The sequence below is a fragment of the Lepidochelys kempii genome, chromosome 8, assembly GCF_965140265.1.
Source record: "Lepidochelys kempii isolate rLepKem1 chromosome 8, rLepKem1.hap2, whole genome shotgun sequence".
Classification (NCBI taxonomy): domain Eukaryota; kingdom Metazoa; phylum Chordata; order Testudines; family Cheloniidae; genus Lepidochelys; species Lepidochelys kempii.
The window spans coordinates 85,321,550-85,340,533 of record NC_133263.1 but is presented as its reverse complement, the minus strand read 5'-3'; the positions used below and the strand labels follow the sequence as shown (position 1 = coordinate 85,340,533).

General features: G+C 40.9%; 2 protein-coding genes across 5 annotated transcripts in view; one reads left to right on the top strand and one right to left on the bottom strand.

Annotated features, from left to right (window-relative positions):
- The window catches only part of LRRIQ3 (leucine rich repeats and IQ motif containing 3), a 100,555-nt gene extending 91,631 nt beyond the window's left edge, over positions 1-8,924 (bottom strand). The window contains exons 1-3 of one of the 4 annotated variants that reach the window (XM_073357335.1): positions 8,841-8,924; positions 8,257-8,319; positions 1,312-1,609 (exon numbers count right to left, since the gene is read on the bottom strand). In XM_073357335.1, coding sequence (XP_073213436.1) covers positions 1,312-1,572 — 261 coding nt within the window. In that variant the 5' untranslated portion in view covers positions 1,573-1,609; positions 8,257-8,319; positions 8,841-8,924. Of the gene's footprint in view, positions 1-1,311; positions 1,610-8,256; positions 8,526-8,840 lie in introns of those variants that run through there. The other 3 variants (XM_073357334.1, XM_073357336.1, XM_073357333.1) reach the window with 3 other exon arrangements.
- Positions 8,925-9,000: 76 nt separating this feature from the next.
- FPGT (fucose-1-phosphate guanylyltransferase) lies at positions 9,001-18,973 on the top strand. The gene is made up of 4 exons (XM_073357337.1): positions 9,001-9,152; positions 11,615-11,782; positions 13,367-13,459; positions 14,364-18,973. The coding sequence occupies exons 1-4, from the start codon at positions 9,074-9,076 to the stop codon at positions 15,809-15,811; spliced, it is 1,788 nt and encodes a 595-aa protein (XP_073213438.1). The 5' UTR covers positions 9,001-9,073; the 3' UTR covers positions 15,812-18,973.
- Positions 18,974-18,984: the final 11 nt, after the last annotated feature.

Genomic DNA, 18,984 nt, shown 5'->3' with positions numbered 1-18,984 from the left:
TCCTTTCTATTTTCCTCACTGGGGTTTAACTTTCACTTTTTAAAGAACAGCATCCCAAAGGAAGCAGTGGAAACCCTGCTGTTTTAATCATTTAAAACTAGACTGGACAAAGCATGTTAACGTACAACAGGGAACAATCCTTTAATAATGGGAGAAAACCAAGGGTACGTCTACACTGCAATTAAAAACCCACAGCTGGCCCATGCCACCTGATTCGGGTTCGCAGGGCTCAGTTAATTTCTGGGTAGAAGTCCGGGCTCGGTCTGAAGCCCAAACTCTAAGACCCTGCAAGGTGGGAGGGTCCCAGAACTTGGGCTGCACCCTGAACCGGAACATCTACACCACAATAAAACAGCTCCGCTTCAAGAATCAGCTGACAAGGGCCAGCTGTGGGTGTCTAATTCCAGTGTAGATATACCCTAAATGGCCTATCTTAGCGGGTCTTTTCCACTGCTAACACCTATGCATTAGACCAGTGGTTCCCAAACTTGTTCCGCCGCTTGTGCAGGGAAAGCCCCTGACGGGACGAGCCGGTTTGTTTACCTGCCGCGTCTGCAGGTTCAGCCGATCGCGGCTCCTGTGGTTCACTGCTCCAGGCCAATGGGAGCTGCTGGAAGCAGCAGCCAGTATGTCCCTCAGCCCGTGTCGCTTCCAGCAGCTCCCACTGGCAAGGAGCAGTGAACCGTGTCCATTGGGAGCCGCGATCGGCTGAACCTGCAGACGCGGCAGGTAAACAAACCGGCCCGGCCCATCAGGGGCTTTCCCTACACAAGTGGCGGAACAAGTTTGGGAACCACTGCATTAGACAATGCATGGAAAAATTTTATTGGGAAAAACTCCATTTCATGCTATCACTCTTCAGTCAACCAAATTCTATATTTATATAATTTTGACAGACCTTTATGAATTCATATGCAGAGGTGTTGAGCTATTATTATTATCATCACTTAAGACTTAAGTTACAGTAATGCATTGAGGCCCCAATAAGAATCAGAACCCCCTTGTGGTAGGTGTTGTTCTAGAAAAAGGTAGACATTGGGTGAAATCTTGGCCCTATTCAAGTCAATGGCAAAAATCGAATTGTCTTCAGTGCAGCCAAGATTATACCAACTGTTCCTGAACAGATATTTTTAGAGTAAAAATCTAAAATATTAAATCAGAAGAGCAACTGCTATGTACAAATAATACTGTTAAAGTCTGCATTTAAAATCTAAATTGCTTCTAAGAAATACTGGGGAAACACACAAGTTTACGGATAAATTTACTTCATTGAACTATTCTGTTTTGCATATCTCCAAAACAACTGTTTACCTGATTTCCATGGAGATCCAGCTTAACCAAATGAGTACAACATTCGAGTGCATCAATATTTGTAATATAATTATTAGACAGGATGCATACTTTAAGCAAAACACAGTATTGCAAATGTCTCACATTCTTTAAATATAGCCCATTTAACTGAACTATAGCAAGATCTTTCAGCTTCTTTATGTGGGCTTGACTGGTAGTTTGTCCATATTTGAGTAATAAATTTTCAGAAGTAGAAACAAGGTGTTCAGTTAATTCCTCCATGCCTGGTTATCTGCTTTGTGGTTCATCCACAAGAGATCTAAGAAAAGAAGAAGGACTACACAGTAGGTTGCATTTATTCAACTTTCAGAAGAAAAACTTCAAATACCCCAAATACATATCCAACTGTCTGTTACAACACTGCTTGCTCTGTAAAACACTACACATCCACGGGGGGGAAAACCTCTTATGGGATTAATTTTAAAACATAAAAGTGAATGAAAAAGTGTAAGTGCATGTTATTAGTATATAGCACATTTTATTCCAAAGGAACCCAAAAAGTGCTTTGCAAACTGTAGGCTTGATTATGCAACCCTTTATATTTTGTATTCACTCAATCAAGCAGTCAATGAACGGTACATACATACATGTATTGAGCTGTTTATTAATTGATCCTCCCTGTTAACATGAGTACGGGTTGTAGGGATGAATTCATACAGCTGCTAAAATGCAGCCACCTTGGAAGTGAGGCAATGTTTAAGAATGCACAGCAACACAACACAATAAATTAGACAGGAAAAAACAAAGAATAACATTAGCCATTGAAACTGCATGGAGAAATTTGTTGGCAGAATGCAACTTCCTGAGTTACAATCTAGTTAGGATACTAGTGCTAACAGTCCTGCTCTTACAAAAAAACTGCTTTGAATTCTTTAATAACCGCAAATGGTGAACAACTCTGGTTTACATCTTATCCAAAAGAGCGCACCTAGAGCAGCACAAATGTCCCTGTTTCTTAATGAATCATCAATATCACAGCTAAGACGGTTTTAGCTGACGGTCTTTTCAAATACTGAGACAATCCAACACTTTACTGTATGACATTTGCTGGAATCTGGCACAATTTGATGTGGTTTTATTGATAAAGGTAGGAATGTCCCTTTAGTTGAAATTATCTTTTTTTCAAAAAATGTAACTGCAAAGAACAGCTGGATTCAACAATATTTTTGGACTTTGATTATTGTAACATAAGGAATGCACACAAATGTATGAATTATCAAATTAAATTAATGCCACAATATTAAAAATAAGTATAGCTATATTTTACTCCAGTATTAGGGATCTAATTATACATTCAAAGATTTCAGTTGAACAGAAATCATATTATTGTCAGTAAACCTTTCATGAGTTTTATATCTTCAGCAGTTTCCTAAATTCCTTGTAAATTATCGTATATTTTTAATCACACTGTGAAAACTGCTTCTATAGAGTATAGTGCATACTAGTTACAACAGACACCACTCTACTCTCAACCTTTATTCATTATACACAATTAGGTGAAGTACATGTGGCAGAGATGTATGTGAAGGACACAAGGTTTGAATAAATGAGAGCCTATGACAGGGATCGGCAACCTTTGTCATGCGGCCTGTCAGGGAAATCCGCTGGCAGGCCGGGATGGTTTGTTTACTTGCAGCATCCACAGGCTTGGCCGATCGCAGCTCCCACTGGCCGTGGTTCGCTGTTCCAAGCCAACGGAGGCTGCGGGAAGTGGTGGCCAGCACATCCCTCTGCCCTTGCCGCTTCCCACAGCCCCCATTGGCCTGGAACAGTGAACCACGGCCAGTGGGAGCTGCGATCAGCCGAACCTGCGGACGCTGAAGTTAAATAAACCGTCCCGTCCCGGCAGCAGATTTCCCTGACGGGCCGCGTGCCAAAGGTCGCCGATCCCTGGTCTATGATAAAGTATTAAACAAGATTGCAAATCATTCTCCAGTTCAGAAGGATGGGAATTTTCTCCTAAAGGAACTATTCCTCTGGAAAGAATATAATACATGAACATTTGCTGGCTAGCTGTTGAGGGTCCTACACTGTTACAAGAGGCACTTATTACTTAAAATGTTTATCTATTACCTGGAACATGCTTTAATCCATTTTGTACAATGTACTTTTGAACAAGTATATAGTATTCATGAAACATGGCAAATTAATGGGATCCATTAATAATGTTACATTTCTGCCAACTAGCAGAACAGAATGAAAATGGTACTAAGAACCTAAAACTCCAGGAACATTCACCTTAATTATAAACAAATCGTATAATTATATCTGCAACAGTGAATGAAGGATCCAAACTCTCTCTCACCGACATGAATGGAAGTTGGCTTCAATGGGAGTCTAAGTCTGGAAAAATAACTAAGTATGCATTCTATAAAAGCACTTCATGCTTTTACCTACATTTACTCAGTAATGTGGGAAGACTAAGAAGGGTCAAAAGGATTACTTATACTGAGCAAAGAAAGTAATTTTTAAAATTATTTTTTAAAAAGCTTTTTCAATCTATATTGCCATGGTGATGATCAACTCTATTTAATGAATCACTGAAAAAGTTTCATAATTCCAGGTCAGAAGCACTTTGATATTTTAGGATCCATCAGCATTTACGCTCTAAGTCACCACTTTTAGCGCTAACTAGGGGATAGGTGATAAGTAGGCGATAAAAAAATTGGCTTTTTAGTAGAACTAGGATACTTTTCTCATGATGACATACTTTGTTTCCTAAATTCTTTACAACAGTTTTTGTATTACTTTTAAGGCTTCCTTTATTGCAAGATTTGTGTATGGTGAGACTTTATCAAAAGATACCACCATTTCATTTTCCTCTGTTTATATTCTGCACCTGTAGAATCTAAATTCAGAAAAGCAAATGAAGATTGCAGATCAGGAGCCATAACGTCCAAAAGAGAAAGAAAAACTCTCAGCAACATGGCTTATACCAATACTGAACAACGGTTTGTAGGTTAGGGGACAGCTGTGTGTGTAAAATTAAGCATGCGTATTAAGTCTTTGAAGGATCAGGACCCCATTCTTTACCTGCAGTATCTCTATGATGTTAACGAAGTATAAATTACTTGGGCTGTCAATTAATCGCAATTAACTCACATGATTAACTAAAAAAAGAATCACAATTAAAATATTTAATCATGACTAATCACACGTTTAATTGCACTGTAAAACAGTAGAATTCCAACTGAAATTTAATAAATACAGTAAAAGCTGTTTTATCCGGCACGTTGGGGAAATGGAGAGTGCCGGTAAGTGAAAAATGCCAGCTAACTAAGACGGAGGGAGTTTGGGTGAGGGAGGGGATGTGGGGCTGGGGCATGGGAGGGGGTGCGGGGCGTGGGCTCTGGGCAGGAGTTTTGAGTGCGGGACGGGGCATGGGGCAGTGGGTTGGGATGCAGGAGTGGGTGCGGGATGCTGGATCCGGGGGGTGCTCACCTCGGGCGGCTCCCCACAAGCGGTGACCAGTCCTGGATGCTCTTAGGCAGAGGCGCGGCAGGCAGCTCCATGTGCTGCCCCCACCCCGCCCTGAGCACTAGCTTTGCAGTTCCCATTGGCTGGGAATCACGGCCAATAAGAGCTGCGGGGGTGGTGCCTGCGGGTGGAGACAGCGTGCAGACAGCATGCAGCCTGCCATGCCCCCTCCTAAGAGCAGCTGGGACAGGTCACCGATTCTGGGGAGCCGCCCGATGTGAGCACCTCCCAGATCTGGCCCCCTGCACCTCCTCCTGTGCCCCAACCCACTGCCCCGAGCCCACTCCTGCACCCAAACTCCCTCTCAGAACCCATGCTCCACACCCCCTCCTACGCCCCAACCCCCTGCCGGCCCCACGCCAACCAGACAATAAACCGGAATTTCAATTAATATCAGAAATGCCAGTTTATAGATCTTTCCAGTTGATGAAGTGCCAGGTAAAATAGCTTTTACTGTATTTGTGGGTGTTTTTCTACATTTTCGAATATACTGATTTTAATTACAACACAGATTACAAAGTGTATAGTGCTCTCTTTATATTATTATTTTTATTACAAATATTTGCACTGTAAAAAGATAAAAAGAAATAGTATTTTTCAATTCACCTCAGACAATTACAGTAGTGTAATTTCTTTGTTGTGAAAGTGAAACTTACAAATGTAGTTTTTGTTTGTTTGTTACATATCTGCACTCAAAACAAAACAATTTGTTTACCTTTACAGGAGATAATGCTGCCCACTTATTATTTACAATGTCACCTGAAAGTGAGAAGAGGCGTTCGCATGGCATTTTTGTACTGCAAGGTATTTATGTGCCACATATGCCAAACATTTGTACGCCCCTTCCTGCTTTGACCACCATTCCAGAGGACATGCTTCCATGCTGATAATGCTCATTGTAAAACTGTGTTAATTAAATTTGTGACTGAACTCCTTGGGGGAGAATTGTATGTCTCCTGCTCTGTTTTACCCACATTCTGCCATATATTTCATGTTATGGCAGTCTTGGATGATGACCCACCACATGTTGTTCATTTTAAGAACACTTTCACTGCAGATTTGACAAAACACAAAGAAGATACCAATGTGAGATTACGAAAGATAGATATAGCACTCGACCCAAGGTTTAAGAATCTGAAGTGCCTTCCAAAATCTGAGAGGGAGAAGGTGTGGAACATGCTTTCAAAGTGTTAAAAGAGAAATAGTTTGATGTGGAAACTACAGAACGCAAACCACCAAAAAAGAAAATCAACCTTCTGCTGGTGACATCTAACTCAAATGATGAAAATGAACATACATCGGTCCACACTGTTTTGGATCGTTATCGAGCAGAACCTGTCATCAGCATGGACGCATGTCCTCTGGAATGGTGGTTGAATCATGAAGGGACATATGAATCTTCAGTGCATCTGGCACATAAATATCTTGCGACACCAGCTACAATTGGCATGCAAACGCCTGTTCTTACTTTCAGGTGACATTGTAAACATGAAGCGGGCAGCATTATCTCCTGCAAATGTAAACAAACTTGTTTGAGCGATTGGCTGAACAAGAAGTAGGACTGAGTGGACTTGTAGGCTCTAAAGTTTTACATTGTTTTATTTTTGAATGCAGTTATTTTTTGTACATAATTCTACATTTGTAAGTTCAACTTTCACGATAAAGAGATTGCACTATGGTACATGTATTAGGTGAACTTTTAAAAATACTATTTATTTTGTTTTTTACAGTGCAAATATTTGTACTAAAAATAATAATATAAAGTGAGCACTGTACACTTCGTATTCTGTGTTGTAATTTAAATCAGTATATTTGAAAATGTAGAAAATATTCCAAACTATTTAAATAAATAGTATTCTATCATTGTTTAACAGTGTGTTTAATCACTTGACAGCCCTATAAGTCGTCTTAGCTAGGTCTCTCAGCAGTATGAAAAATCCAAACCCATGAGCATCACAGTTAAACGGACATAATCCCTGGTGTGGGCAGTGCTACTTCAATGAAAGAATTCTTCCATCAACTTAGCTACCACCCCTTGGGGATTCCCTACACAAACGGGAGAACCCCTCCAGTCAGTGTAAGTAGTGTCTACACTGAAGCGCTACAGCGAAGCAGCTGTGATGCTGTATCATTTTAAGTGTAGACATCCCCTTAGGCTTGTGAGTAAGTTTACAACTATTGTGAATAAAGCTATTTATGTGCACAAGGCCTGGTCTACACTAGGAATTTACTTCAGCATAGCTGCTTTTCTCAGGAATGTGAAAAATCTATACCACTGAGAGGGCAAGTCTACACTACAGCCGGGATCAGTGCTCTGAGATCAATCCACCAGCAGTCAATTTAGCGGATCCAGGAAAGATCACTCTCCAGTCAACCCCTTCACTCTACCCCCGACGAGAAAAGTAAGGTAAATTGATGGGAGATTTTCTCCCTGTGGTAACTCGACCTAAGGTATGTTGACTCCAGCTACATTATTCACGTAGCTGGAGTTGCATAGCGTAGGTTGACTTACCGCGGTAGTGTAGACATAGCCAGAGATGTAGTTATCCCAACCTAACTCCCAGAGTCACAGCACTGCCCTTGAAGAATTCTCCCATTGACCTAGCTACTGCCTCTCAAGGAGGTGGATTATCTACATAAACAGCTGCACTACTGTAGCAGTTTAAGTTTAGACATACCCCAAGCCCTTGTAGGTTTGAGTCTATGCACAGAAGACACATTCATAGATTCCTACAAAGTCCACCCATTAATAGAACTGGAAGGAAAGCTATTTTTCTCTTTAACGGATAATCCTTGTTTGCATTGAATAACCAAAATACCACTAAAAAGTGCATTTATATACAAATTATTCAACAGTATTATTCAAAAGTTTGTTATGAGCAGTCACTGAAGAATGTTTATGATTTAAATGCATAGTCTGTTTTTTCTTGTAGATGTTTTTAATCAAACTGAATAAACATTGTAATTCTTTATCATTTGTGACATCTTTAGACACTAGAACATAGCAAAAAAAACTTTTTTTCAGTAAATAACAAAGAGCAAGTACAAAGGGAAAATAAATGATACAACACAGCATGAACACATTTTAGTAAATTCCAAGTTTCCTATCAGTGTGAGTCAGAAAGAGAACCATATAATCTACTCATGTTGTTCTGGAAATTAAAACTAGTAAAAACAGGAAACTAGGGCCCTGAACCACTTAAGCAGACTTTTATGTGTCCATGTGCACTCAAATGCACTCACATGAATTCAGTTGTAAGACTAGGCCAAAATACTGAGATGCATGTATTATAAAAGATTTCCAAACCAGATAATTTAAAGACAAAAGTTACTGTGCCACTTTAACACATCATTTATTACTATACTTCTCAGTATAGTACACAGACCATCAGGTACCAAGACACATGGATCACTTTGTGCACTACTGACCTACAGCCACTTCTGGGCCAGAACACTGCTGCTTGAGCCAGGAGGTGAAGAAGAACACCGCAGCTATTGGAAGGTGTAAACTGGAGATTTAGGAAGCTATGCCAAAGCCACTCAGGTGGGAATCCAGCCAGGGAATGGAGTTTGACAACCTGACTCTTCCAAAAAATGCCAAGGAATCTTTGGGGTGTGTTGTCAGTGTCAGCGCCAGACTTCGACATTAAGGGTGAAATGTTCAGCTACAGACTCTTATTTGCCCCCCCCCCCACCCCCCCAACTCTGTAGTGAGAAATTACCAACCGGGAGTGCACTACAGTTAGCCCTTAGCGACCGGGGGGGCCATGCTTTAAATCTTCACTCATCCCTGCCTGTCGGGCACCCCGGGGTTCAGCCCCCCCCTGCCCGGGCCAGGCCCCGGAGTTCAGCGTCCCCCTGGGCCTCCGGGCCCGTTAAGAGACTCTCGGGTTCAGCCCCACGCTGAGGTGAACCCCAGGGGCTGGGCTCCCTCGGTTCCCACGACCAGTTAGAGACCCCGGGGTTCAGCCCCCTACCCGGGAGCAGCTCCCCGCCTCCCACTCCACTCTCACCCGCGTCCCGCGCCCCGCCCGCTCCCAGCCCGGCCGGCGGCGGAGCTGGTCGGCGTACGGCGGTGGCCGAGCGGCAGGTAGCGGCGGCCTTGTTTGTCCGGCGGCTACCATGGGAACCGGCCCGAGAGCCGCCCCCTGCTCCCCGCCCCAGAGCGGGGCCGAGCCGCGCGGGGAGGCGGGGCCGGTAACCGAACCCGGAAGGCCCTTGCTGGGCCTGGGCTCGAGCCGGCGAGATGCCGGCGGAGGCTGAGCTCGAGGCGTTGCTCCAAGAGGCCACTCGGCGGAGACTGGCGAAGTTTGACCGGCTGAGAGGTAGGGGCCGGGGTGATGGGGTGGGGCCGCTGCTTCAGGGGAGTCACCCCGGATCCGCAGCGTCAAGCTCCCCGTCCTGAGAGTAACTGCCCTAAGCGTAGGCCCTGACCCGGCAAAGAGAGAGCCGGCCCCGCCCAGCCGAAACACCCGTCTCTCAGCGGCAAGCATCAGACGTGAAGTTAAGCCCGCCTCGGAGCGTTTGCAGGATCCGGGGCTTGTTCGTGTCGCGCAGCGGTTCTTAAACTAGGGCCGCCGCTTGCCCGGGGAAAGCCCCTTTGGCGGCCGGGCCGGTTTGTTGACCTGCCGCGTCGGCGGTTCGGCCGATCGCGGCTCCCACTGGCTGCGGTTCGCTCCCGGCCCCTGGGCGCTGCGGGGAGCGGCGTGGGCCAAGGGACGTGCCGGCCGCCCTTCCCGCAGCCCCCACTGGGCTGCAGCGACGAACCGCAGCCAGTTTGAGCCGCGATCGGCCGAACCTGCCCACGTCGCAGGGAAACAAACCGGCCCCGCCCGCCAGGGGCTTTCCCTGGGCGAGCGGCTGCCCTAGTTTTGGAACCACTGGTGTAGCGTTTTCCACCTGTAAATCTGAAAGACGAGCGCTTTTCTTGGAAGGTAAGTAATGTCCCCAGTACTGGCTCTGGCTTTTAGCAACTGATGGAAAAATTAAGAGACAGAGAGTTGTGTCCCAGTGAGCACCCCACAGAGTCCCTCAGCAAGGCCACAATCATGCAGGGTTAACTCTAAGGATGGGAGTATTCCCACTGACTTCATTGGAACTGCTCACATATTTAAAGTTAAACACATCAACAATGTTTGCAGGATCAAGGCCCAAGTCATTTGTAAAGAAGAGGAAAGCACCTTAGTCTCCTGACTCCTAGTTCCATTTCTGTATTCACTGTTTTAGTCCACAGTCCTTCAAAAGAATCCTCTTGGTCGATTTTTACATCACTGTGACTCCGCCTGTGTAGATCCTTGACTGGTTCACAACTTTATGGAGAAAGAAAAGGAGTACTTGTGGCACCTTAGAGACTAACCAATTTATTTGAGCATGAGCTTTCATGAGCTACAGCTCACTTCATCGGATGCAGTTTCCACGGTATGCATCCGATGAAGTGAGCTGTAGCTCACGAAAGCTCATGCTCAAATAAATTGGTTAGTCTCTAAGGTGCCACAAGTACTCCTTTTCTTTTTGCGAATACAGACTAACATGGCTGTTACTCTGAAACCTAACTTTATGGAGTGTGGTGTTAAAAGTAGTTGGGGGGGAGGGAAGGTTCAAATCTGTTCTGAAATAATGAGTTCTGAGGGGAAAACTTCTGCAGATTCTACATGGAGTTTTAGGGGACAAGGGGAAGAGTAAGTAGGGAGAGTTGCAAATTATTTTTAATTTAATTTTTAATTTTTTTTCCATTTTATTGTCACTTTTCTTGAAAAGCCACTTTTTAGGGATTTCAAAAAAGAGGTGAGAGAGGAGAAACACAGTGTTTCCGGCTACAGTTGCTAGTTATGCAGATCAACATGATGTTACAAGATTGAATCTAAGAAGGTTTAAGGTGACTCAGATTACAGGAGAGATGGTGCATATTGAATATATGAACTGCCCTATATGAATGTATCAATGTTTTATAAAACAATAATTCCATTAAGAGTGACCGTTCTATAGACCAAGAATAATTAAATTTTCATGGGATTTGAGTTACAATGGGTTGATGGATATTTCTGAGCTGAGAACATCACTCGTGTTAAATCTAAGGAACAAAGGTAGCATAGCATTGTCTTATTAGTTAGGGTCTAGTTAAGAGTATGCAGATTCCTTGATGCACCCATAAAGAGCGAGGTCAACGCTGTACACCACAGAGTGTTAAAGTGGCTAGAATTGTTACATGAATAAGGCTATAAGGCCATGTCTAGACTAAGGGCTTGTCCATACCAACAACACTTAGTTCGCAGCAGGCTGGGGCATAAATCTACTTTGGGCTAGCCTGCTGTGCACTAAGTGTTCTTGTGGACTCTGCTGACACACACTAACGGTTCCTTAAGCACACTAAGGTTTTTATAACAAGATAGATACATAAAAACCTAAAGTGAAATCCTGGCTCCACTCATCTCCATGGTAAAACTCCCATTCTCTTCAATGAGGTCCTTATTTCACCCAAAGTGTAAACAGGGCAAATTGTTGTTTTATCTTAATGTAGCCAGTTGAGGGGAATCATAGTAGGAAGTTTAGGATTTCGGGATTTCCTAAGCATTTTTGGGCAAGTCTGTCATAACGAATATTCATGAGGCAACCAAATTAAGGTTGTATGTGGCCACTTTTATTCGGGCATTTAATAACATTTGAGTGCTTGATTTTAATGTAAGTTCCTTTAATGTAGTTTTTGAATGTCATACCACTGAGAAAGTCATTAATCTCTCACTATTGTACTCTACTGATGGTCTCTCTTGTTAACTCACTTTTCAAATAGGTAAAGTCACACAATCTGGAGAATTCTGGGATGTTGTTGTAATTACAGCAGCTGACAAAAAACAGGAATTGGCTTATCAGCAACAGCTATCAGAAAAGTTGAAAAGAAAGGAACTCCCTCTTGGAGTTCATTACCATGTTTTTGTGGATCCCCCTGGACCAAAAATTGGTGGGTATTTTATTGCCAATTTTTCTGTTTTCGCTTACATGATATAGTAGTTGATACATACCTTTTTCTGACAATCAGTCAAAGAAATTAACTTTGCCGGTCTCTGACTACATTCAGTATAAAGCCAGAAGGCACCATTGTCACCATCTGGTCTGTCCTCCTGTATAATACAGGCCATAGAACTTCCCTCAATTAATTTATATTTGAACTAGTACATTTATTTTAGAAAAATAGCCAATCTTTATTAAAAATTTCCAGTGATGCAGAAGCCACCTCACCACTGGTAAGGTTCATAGTTTAAGATTTCATTACACATTGACTAATTTTCAGACAGACAAAAAGTGCTCATTGTAGTAAGTATTATGACAGTTGTCTGTCTCTTACAGCAAACGAGTTCCAGAAAGCTGTTAGAAGCAGAATTGTAATAATTAAATCACAAAAAGTGTTCTAATGGCATTAAGCAGTGTATTTTGATTCAAATGTGTAATTATTAGCATTAATGAGTCTGGTGCTCCTTTGGACTTCATATCAGTTCAGCAGATGTATTAAAATTTACCTAGTAACATTGATATATTGCCCTTAAGGTGCATGCACAGTATATAGATCATGGTGGTTTAGACTTTGATTGTATGTTAGTAATATATACATACTCTGTATTATAAGTGCATAACACAGAATGTCACTGATTCATGTTGTTCTTATATGTTCATATTGTACATCATAACGGATCCATTATGGTCTATAGTGGAATACGTTTACACCTATTCGATTCATAACACTGAATACATAGCAAGAGTCTTAATGAAAAGTAGTCACTGAGCATGCACAGGGTCATCTTGTAAACTTCAGTAGCTCAGCCATTTGTTTGTTTAGAAAGTAACAAATATGATTAGAATATAGTATAATCTGCAAAGATTAATTTTCTGAAATTAAATTGTTTTATGTTATAGGAGAACAATAAATACTGGTAAACCTCTATTTTTTTTCCTTTTCTGTACTGTACATGTCAAAAAGGTCGTTTGAAAACTTGCTTAAAATCATTAGTGAGATTTTGTATGACAGGTTACATGTCAGAGCCAATTTTTACAGCCTCTGGAATTGATGACAGATCCTTGATGATGATGTCACTCAGAGGATGAATTGGAGCTGGGGAAAGTGTTCTTTTTTCCCCAAGACCTGCCCATGTGAGATGAGGTTTATAGTGGATTGTTCAGAGCATCATAAGGTGACTGCCCAACCTCTTTCCTGCAAGGTTTGATCAACGGTATTGAGATGGAGCTGAATAGTACCATCCTTTCAGAGTTGTTTTATGCAATCTCAGGAAGATATCATTGCATCCATAGACACTCCGTTCACAATTTAAAATGATCTTTGCAGCCATGAGGCTAGAGACTTCATTTAAAAATAATTGACAATTTATGCTCTGGAGCAAGAGGTCAGCATCTTAAAAAGCACTTATGTGCTCAGATTCCCCACGCCAGCCCCGTTCAACCCCTGGTACTGCTAGCACATGATTTTAGTATGCTTGGCATATTTATGTAACTAATGTTGATGTTTTTAATTTATGTACTCAATATTTTGTAGGAAATGGTGGATCAACTCTTCATGTCCTTCAGTGCTTGGAAGAGATGTATGGTGATAAATGGACTTCTGTTAATATCATATTAATTCATTCTGGTAAATCCTTTTCCTGAATTAAATTTTCTGTGACACGATGCTATTTTTTCTTTTGCCCCCGAATGAAAATATGGTGGTGGTGATGGGGAGAAGAAGTTGTCAAATGTGATGTCTCAAGTGAGCTCAGATTTGGCTGGCTGATTTGGCAGTTGAATGGCATCTGAATGTGGGTTTGCAGTTCATATCCAACTATCTCAGCTAACGGAGCCTGGAAGTGCTGTGAAACAGCAACCTCAGCTTTTTGAGAGAAAGAAGCCTTATGTCACCATACAGCAACATCCTCTTGGGGAGATGAGTTGTTTGGCTCGTTTATGGTTTGAAATTGCAAAAGGGACTGCTTACGTGTAGAAAGAAGAGAGACATTAATGCCAGTTGCTTTCTGACAGAGTTCGGCTCTGTGCCAGATATTTGCTCATTTTAAGGGAGTGGGAGAAGGAAATATAAAAAATGGTGCCAGAGGAGTAAAGGACAGGAGAGTGGGAAGGTTTATCTACTAAATCAAAAATGAAATGGAAGTAATTCAGTTCTGTTGTTTTCATTGTATGCAAAAAGTCCTTTTCCTACTTTACTTTGAGCACAAACTGAAGAGGATGAAGTCAATAAATTAGGAAATGCTCTCTTTAATGCATACTGTCTTTTGGACACTTGAGGATCGAGATCAGGATCCATTATTAGTTCTGTCTGAAAGAGTTCGACTGAGATTAGAATGTCAGTTCTTTAAATCTTCATTTTTTTTAAAGGCATGCTTAGAATACAGCCATGTCCATATGTAAAATAGCCACTTCGATATTGTAACTCATAACTAGTTCTTGATAATTGTATATACCAGTAAGAGAGATCTTTAAAGAGGAATGTGAATGTTTGTGTGTGAAACTTGTATATAATAAAACTTTTTTTTTTTAAGGTGGTTATAGTCAACGTTTACCAAATACAAGTGCACTGGGAAAAATTTTCACAGCTTTGCCTTTCGGTGACCCTATTTACCAGATGTTGGAGCTGAAGTTGGCAATGTACATTGATTTTCCGACCCATATGAATCCAGGAATTCTCATTACTTGTGCAGATGATATTGAACTTTATAGTATTGGAGCAACAGAAGTCATCAAGTTTGATAAACCTGGGTTCACTGCATTAGCTCACCCTTCAGATTTGACTATTGGTACCACTCATGGAGTATTTGTGTTAGATTCATCTGCTTTATCAGAAAAAGAGCTTGAATACAGAACTTGTCATCATTTCCTACATAAACCTAATATTGAAAAGATGCATCAGTCTGGTGCAGTGTGCATAAGGAGGAATTGCTCTCAACCAAACTCCTCTGGAGAACACAGTGACTTAAAAATGGACTGCGAGTATGTGTATACAGACAGTTTATTTTACATTGATCATAATGTTGCAAAACAATTACTAACGTTTTTTAAGCAGCTGGACACTCTTTGCTGTGAAATAGATGCATATGGTGATTTTCTCCAGGCTCTGGGACCTGGAGCAACTCATGATTACACAAAAATCACAGATAATGTCACAAAAGAAGGATCACAGTTAGCAGAAATAAGGCAGAAGCTATTTTCTCTTCTTAAAGGAACATCACTTAATATTATAGTCTTAAATAATTCCAGGTTCTATCATATTGGGACCACACAAGAGTATTTGTTTCATTTTACTTCTGATAGTAAATTAAAATTGGAGCTTGGCTTACTATCTAAAGCTTTTAGCATCTTTCCAGATAAAGCAGAAAACTCAGATATATCGGCATGTATCATTCAAAGCATACTGGATTCAAGTTGTGATATAGCACCTGCCTCTGTTATTGAATACTCTAGGCTGGGACCTGATGTTTCAGTAGGGACAAACAGCATTATCAGTGGTTGTTGCATAAGTGCTAACACAGATGTACCACCAAATTCTTTTGTGAGTTCACTGAGCATCAGAGTTAATGGAAAAGTAATGTATGCGAGTATGGTGCTTGGTGTAGAAGACAACTTGAAAAAGAATGTGAAATTGTTGTCAGATGTACATTCCCTTCAGTTTTTTGGAATCAGTTTACTGCAGTGCTTGGAACTCTGGGACCTGAGAATTTCAGACCAACTCTTCTCTGGTGACCAGACAAGTTTGGGTTTGTGGACTGCTCGGATTTTCCCTGTTTGTTCTACATTAAGTGGTTCAGTAAGAATGTCATTAAAGATGTTAAATGCTGTGCAAAACAAATCAGCTTTTAAACTGAATGGCTGGAAGCTCCTGTCTATTGAAGAAATGCTCTTCTACAAAGATGTAGAAGACATGTTGAAGTTCAGGCAGCAAATTTATGAAGAAATCACTCTAGAAAGACACAAAGAGAAATCTGATTTGTAGATGTACAGTATTTTTACACTTTGCCTTTCTTTAATGAGAAGATGATTGATTGTTTTCAAGCTTCTAAAACCCAGAAGCAAAAAGTATACATCTATTTTTTTCTGATTTAATTGAAGTAGAAATAATGAAATTGCATTAGCAGTGTTATTGTAGCATAACATTAATAATGCAAAAAACACAGATAAACTATTCTTTTGATGAAAGAATTAATGAAATATTTCAAATCTATGAAAACACTAAGCGGTGAATTTTCTTGGGGTATCCAGTATGTGTGGGTTTTTTTGTTTTGTTTTTTAGTTTTTGTTAATATGGGATGAACATTAATTAGGAGTTTGATTGAAAATTACTTAAAACTTCTTCAGAGTACAATGTTGGCTCTTGCAACATGGTGTGGCATAGCAATGAGTTACATTTCCCTCTTTTCACGGTATCCTTTTAAAATGGGTATTTTAAGAAGCTAAGGTAATTTTCCATTATTTGAAGCAAAACAAAAGATTTTTTTTTATATTTGTTTAAACGTTAGCTCGTCATCACTTTTACAAGCAATGGGAAATTTTGTGTATTTGTGCTATATATATCTTCTTGCAGAATACAGAATAATTTGTGGAAAGAATATATCTAAAAAGCTGTGATCTGAAATATTGTATCATAAGTAAATTGAAGTAAATGCACTTTCCATATCTCTGCATTATGGTCCTTTCTGAATCAACGATTTCCAGAATCTAATGGCTCATTAATTTACGATTCCAATTCTCTGAATCCCCTTATGGTGTACAAGTATCTCTCAAGACTCTTACATCTTGTGGTCATTTCATAACTTCAGTTCTCAAAGGAGACCAGGGCCAATAGAATGTTCTAGTTCAGTATCACCTTTGAGTATCAAGCTGTGGTAATGCCTCCTTCATTGTCCCATGTTCAGCTCTGTACGCTTGCTACCTGCAGTCTCTCCTGCAAAATAATATCCATTTTCGTTCTAGAATACCGACATTCACAATATTCAGTGGCACTGCAATAAACAGTTATTTTGCCCAGAATTTAGAATGTTGTAACTATACACAGTCTCCTCTCTGACAAATGTTCCTCGCGCACTTTCCAGAAGCTTCTTCGTTGATGAATATACCTGCTCGCTCTTTTTCATCATCTGGGAACATGCAGTCACATTCCCAACCCACATTACCCCTTCCATCATGCATTTTTATTCTTTTGTTGATTGTGGATGATCCTGTGCCCTGGCTGTCCATTTTGTGTCTGTGTGCTGAGCTAGTTAACTCTGCACACTCCACAAAGTAATTTTAACTATATTTTTTCCTCAGACTGTTTTACTACATTGTTACAATTTAAAATATTTTACCTTTTTTCCCCTTAGAATGTGCCCATTAAGCTGTCACAATGCTAGGGCAGATGAGTTAACACAACATATGACTCTGCTATGCATAAGTGAAAGGTATTTGTTCAGTAGCTGGAAACGTGAGCAAAAAATTGAACTACATTTCTCATGAAAAATATATTTGAAGTCAAACATGAATTTTATGTTTGTCAGGCCCCAGGACCCTAAAATTAATTATTTTTATATTATAAGCACAGAACCGGATTCTGATCTCTGGCACTAGTCTAAATTTGGAGGAACTCCTTGGATTTACTCTAGTAAAACAGAAATCAGAATTAAGTCCAATATCTTTAATGTTTAACAATAGTTTTAATGACTAAACAAGGCAGTGTATACTGATGTGCAAAATAATGTTGAGTACATGTAGCATTGATCATATCATGGAATTATCAGTAATAAAACTATCCCTTGTTGAGTTCTCCAGAGGTTTTAGAGGAAGGGGAAGCCTAAGGTTATAATGTGGAATTTGAGGTTCGGCTTGTTAGGGTAGGGAGCCTAATGAGTGAGTGTGCCATGGTTCACAAAAGATCCTGTGCTTGCGAGTGGTGTTGTAATCAAAGCTAAGAATTATCAGATTAAATTTGTACCAACCTTTTTGATATATCTCACAGTAACCAAGTGCTTGTGGGCTGCTTTCTTAACTCCTATTGATATTTCTTGATGCCAGCTACAAGGCAATGGAACGTCTCACCAATAATATTTAATACCAAAGTTTTCTTTAACCTTCATCGTGTGTCACTGGTAAGGCACTACTTCTTTTGGAAGGTTTATCTACTTGAGTTAAAAGTCTTCTGCATGTGAATCGGTACAGAAGAACTAGACCCCCCCCCAGGCTTGCAGCAGGGTGAAAGTGTAGATTTAATTTGCAACGGGGATAAGGATGGATGCCAAGAAAAAAAGGTCTTAGGCAACAGGATAAAGTGTTAGTGAAATGTTTGGTTTTTTTTTAAATGGTTGCAGAGGGGTATGTTCGTGAAGACTGAGATTAAGGATTGCAATCAAACACCATACAAATCAAGAAGTAAAAATAGTAATTGAATATGGTGCATAAAGTCATGAGAATACTGAATCTATCTTCATAAAATCATAGAATATCAGGGTTGGAAGGGACCTCAGGAGGTCATCTAGTCCAACCCCCTGCTCAAAGCAGGACCAATCCCCAACTAAATCATCCCAGCCAGGCCTTTGTCAAGCCTGACCTTAAAAACCTCTAAGGAAGGAGATTCCAACACCTCCCTAGGTAATGCATTCCAGTACTTCACCACCTTCCTAGTGAAAAAGTGTTTCCTAATATCCAACCTAAACTTCCCCCACTGCAACTTGAGACCAGTACTCCTTGTTCTGTCATCTGCTACCACTGAGAACAGTCTAGATCCATCCTCTTTGGAACCTCCTTTCAGGTAGTTGAAAGCAGCTATCAAATCCCTCCTCATTCTTCTCTTCTGCAGACTAAACAATCCCAGTTCCCTCAGCCTCTCCTCATCAGTCATGTGTTCCAGTCCCCTAATAATTTTTGTTGCCCTCCGCTGGACACTTTCCATTTTTTCCACAACCTTTTTGTAGTGTGGGGCCCAAACCTGGACACAGTACTCCAGATGAGGCCTCATCAATGTCGAATAGAGGGGAATGATCACGTCCCTCGATCTGCTGGCAATGCCCCTACTTATATAGCCCAAAATGCCATTAGCCATCTTGCCAACAAGGGTACACTGTTGACTCGTATCCAGCTTCTCGCCCACTGTAAATCCTAGGTTTCGAAGTAGCAGCTGTGTTAGAATGTATCCAC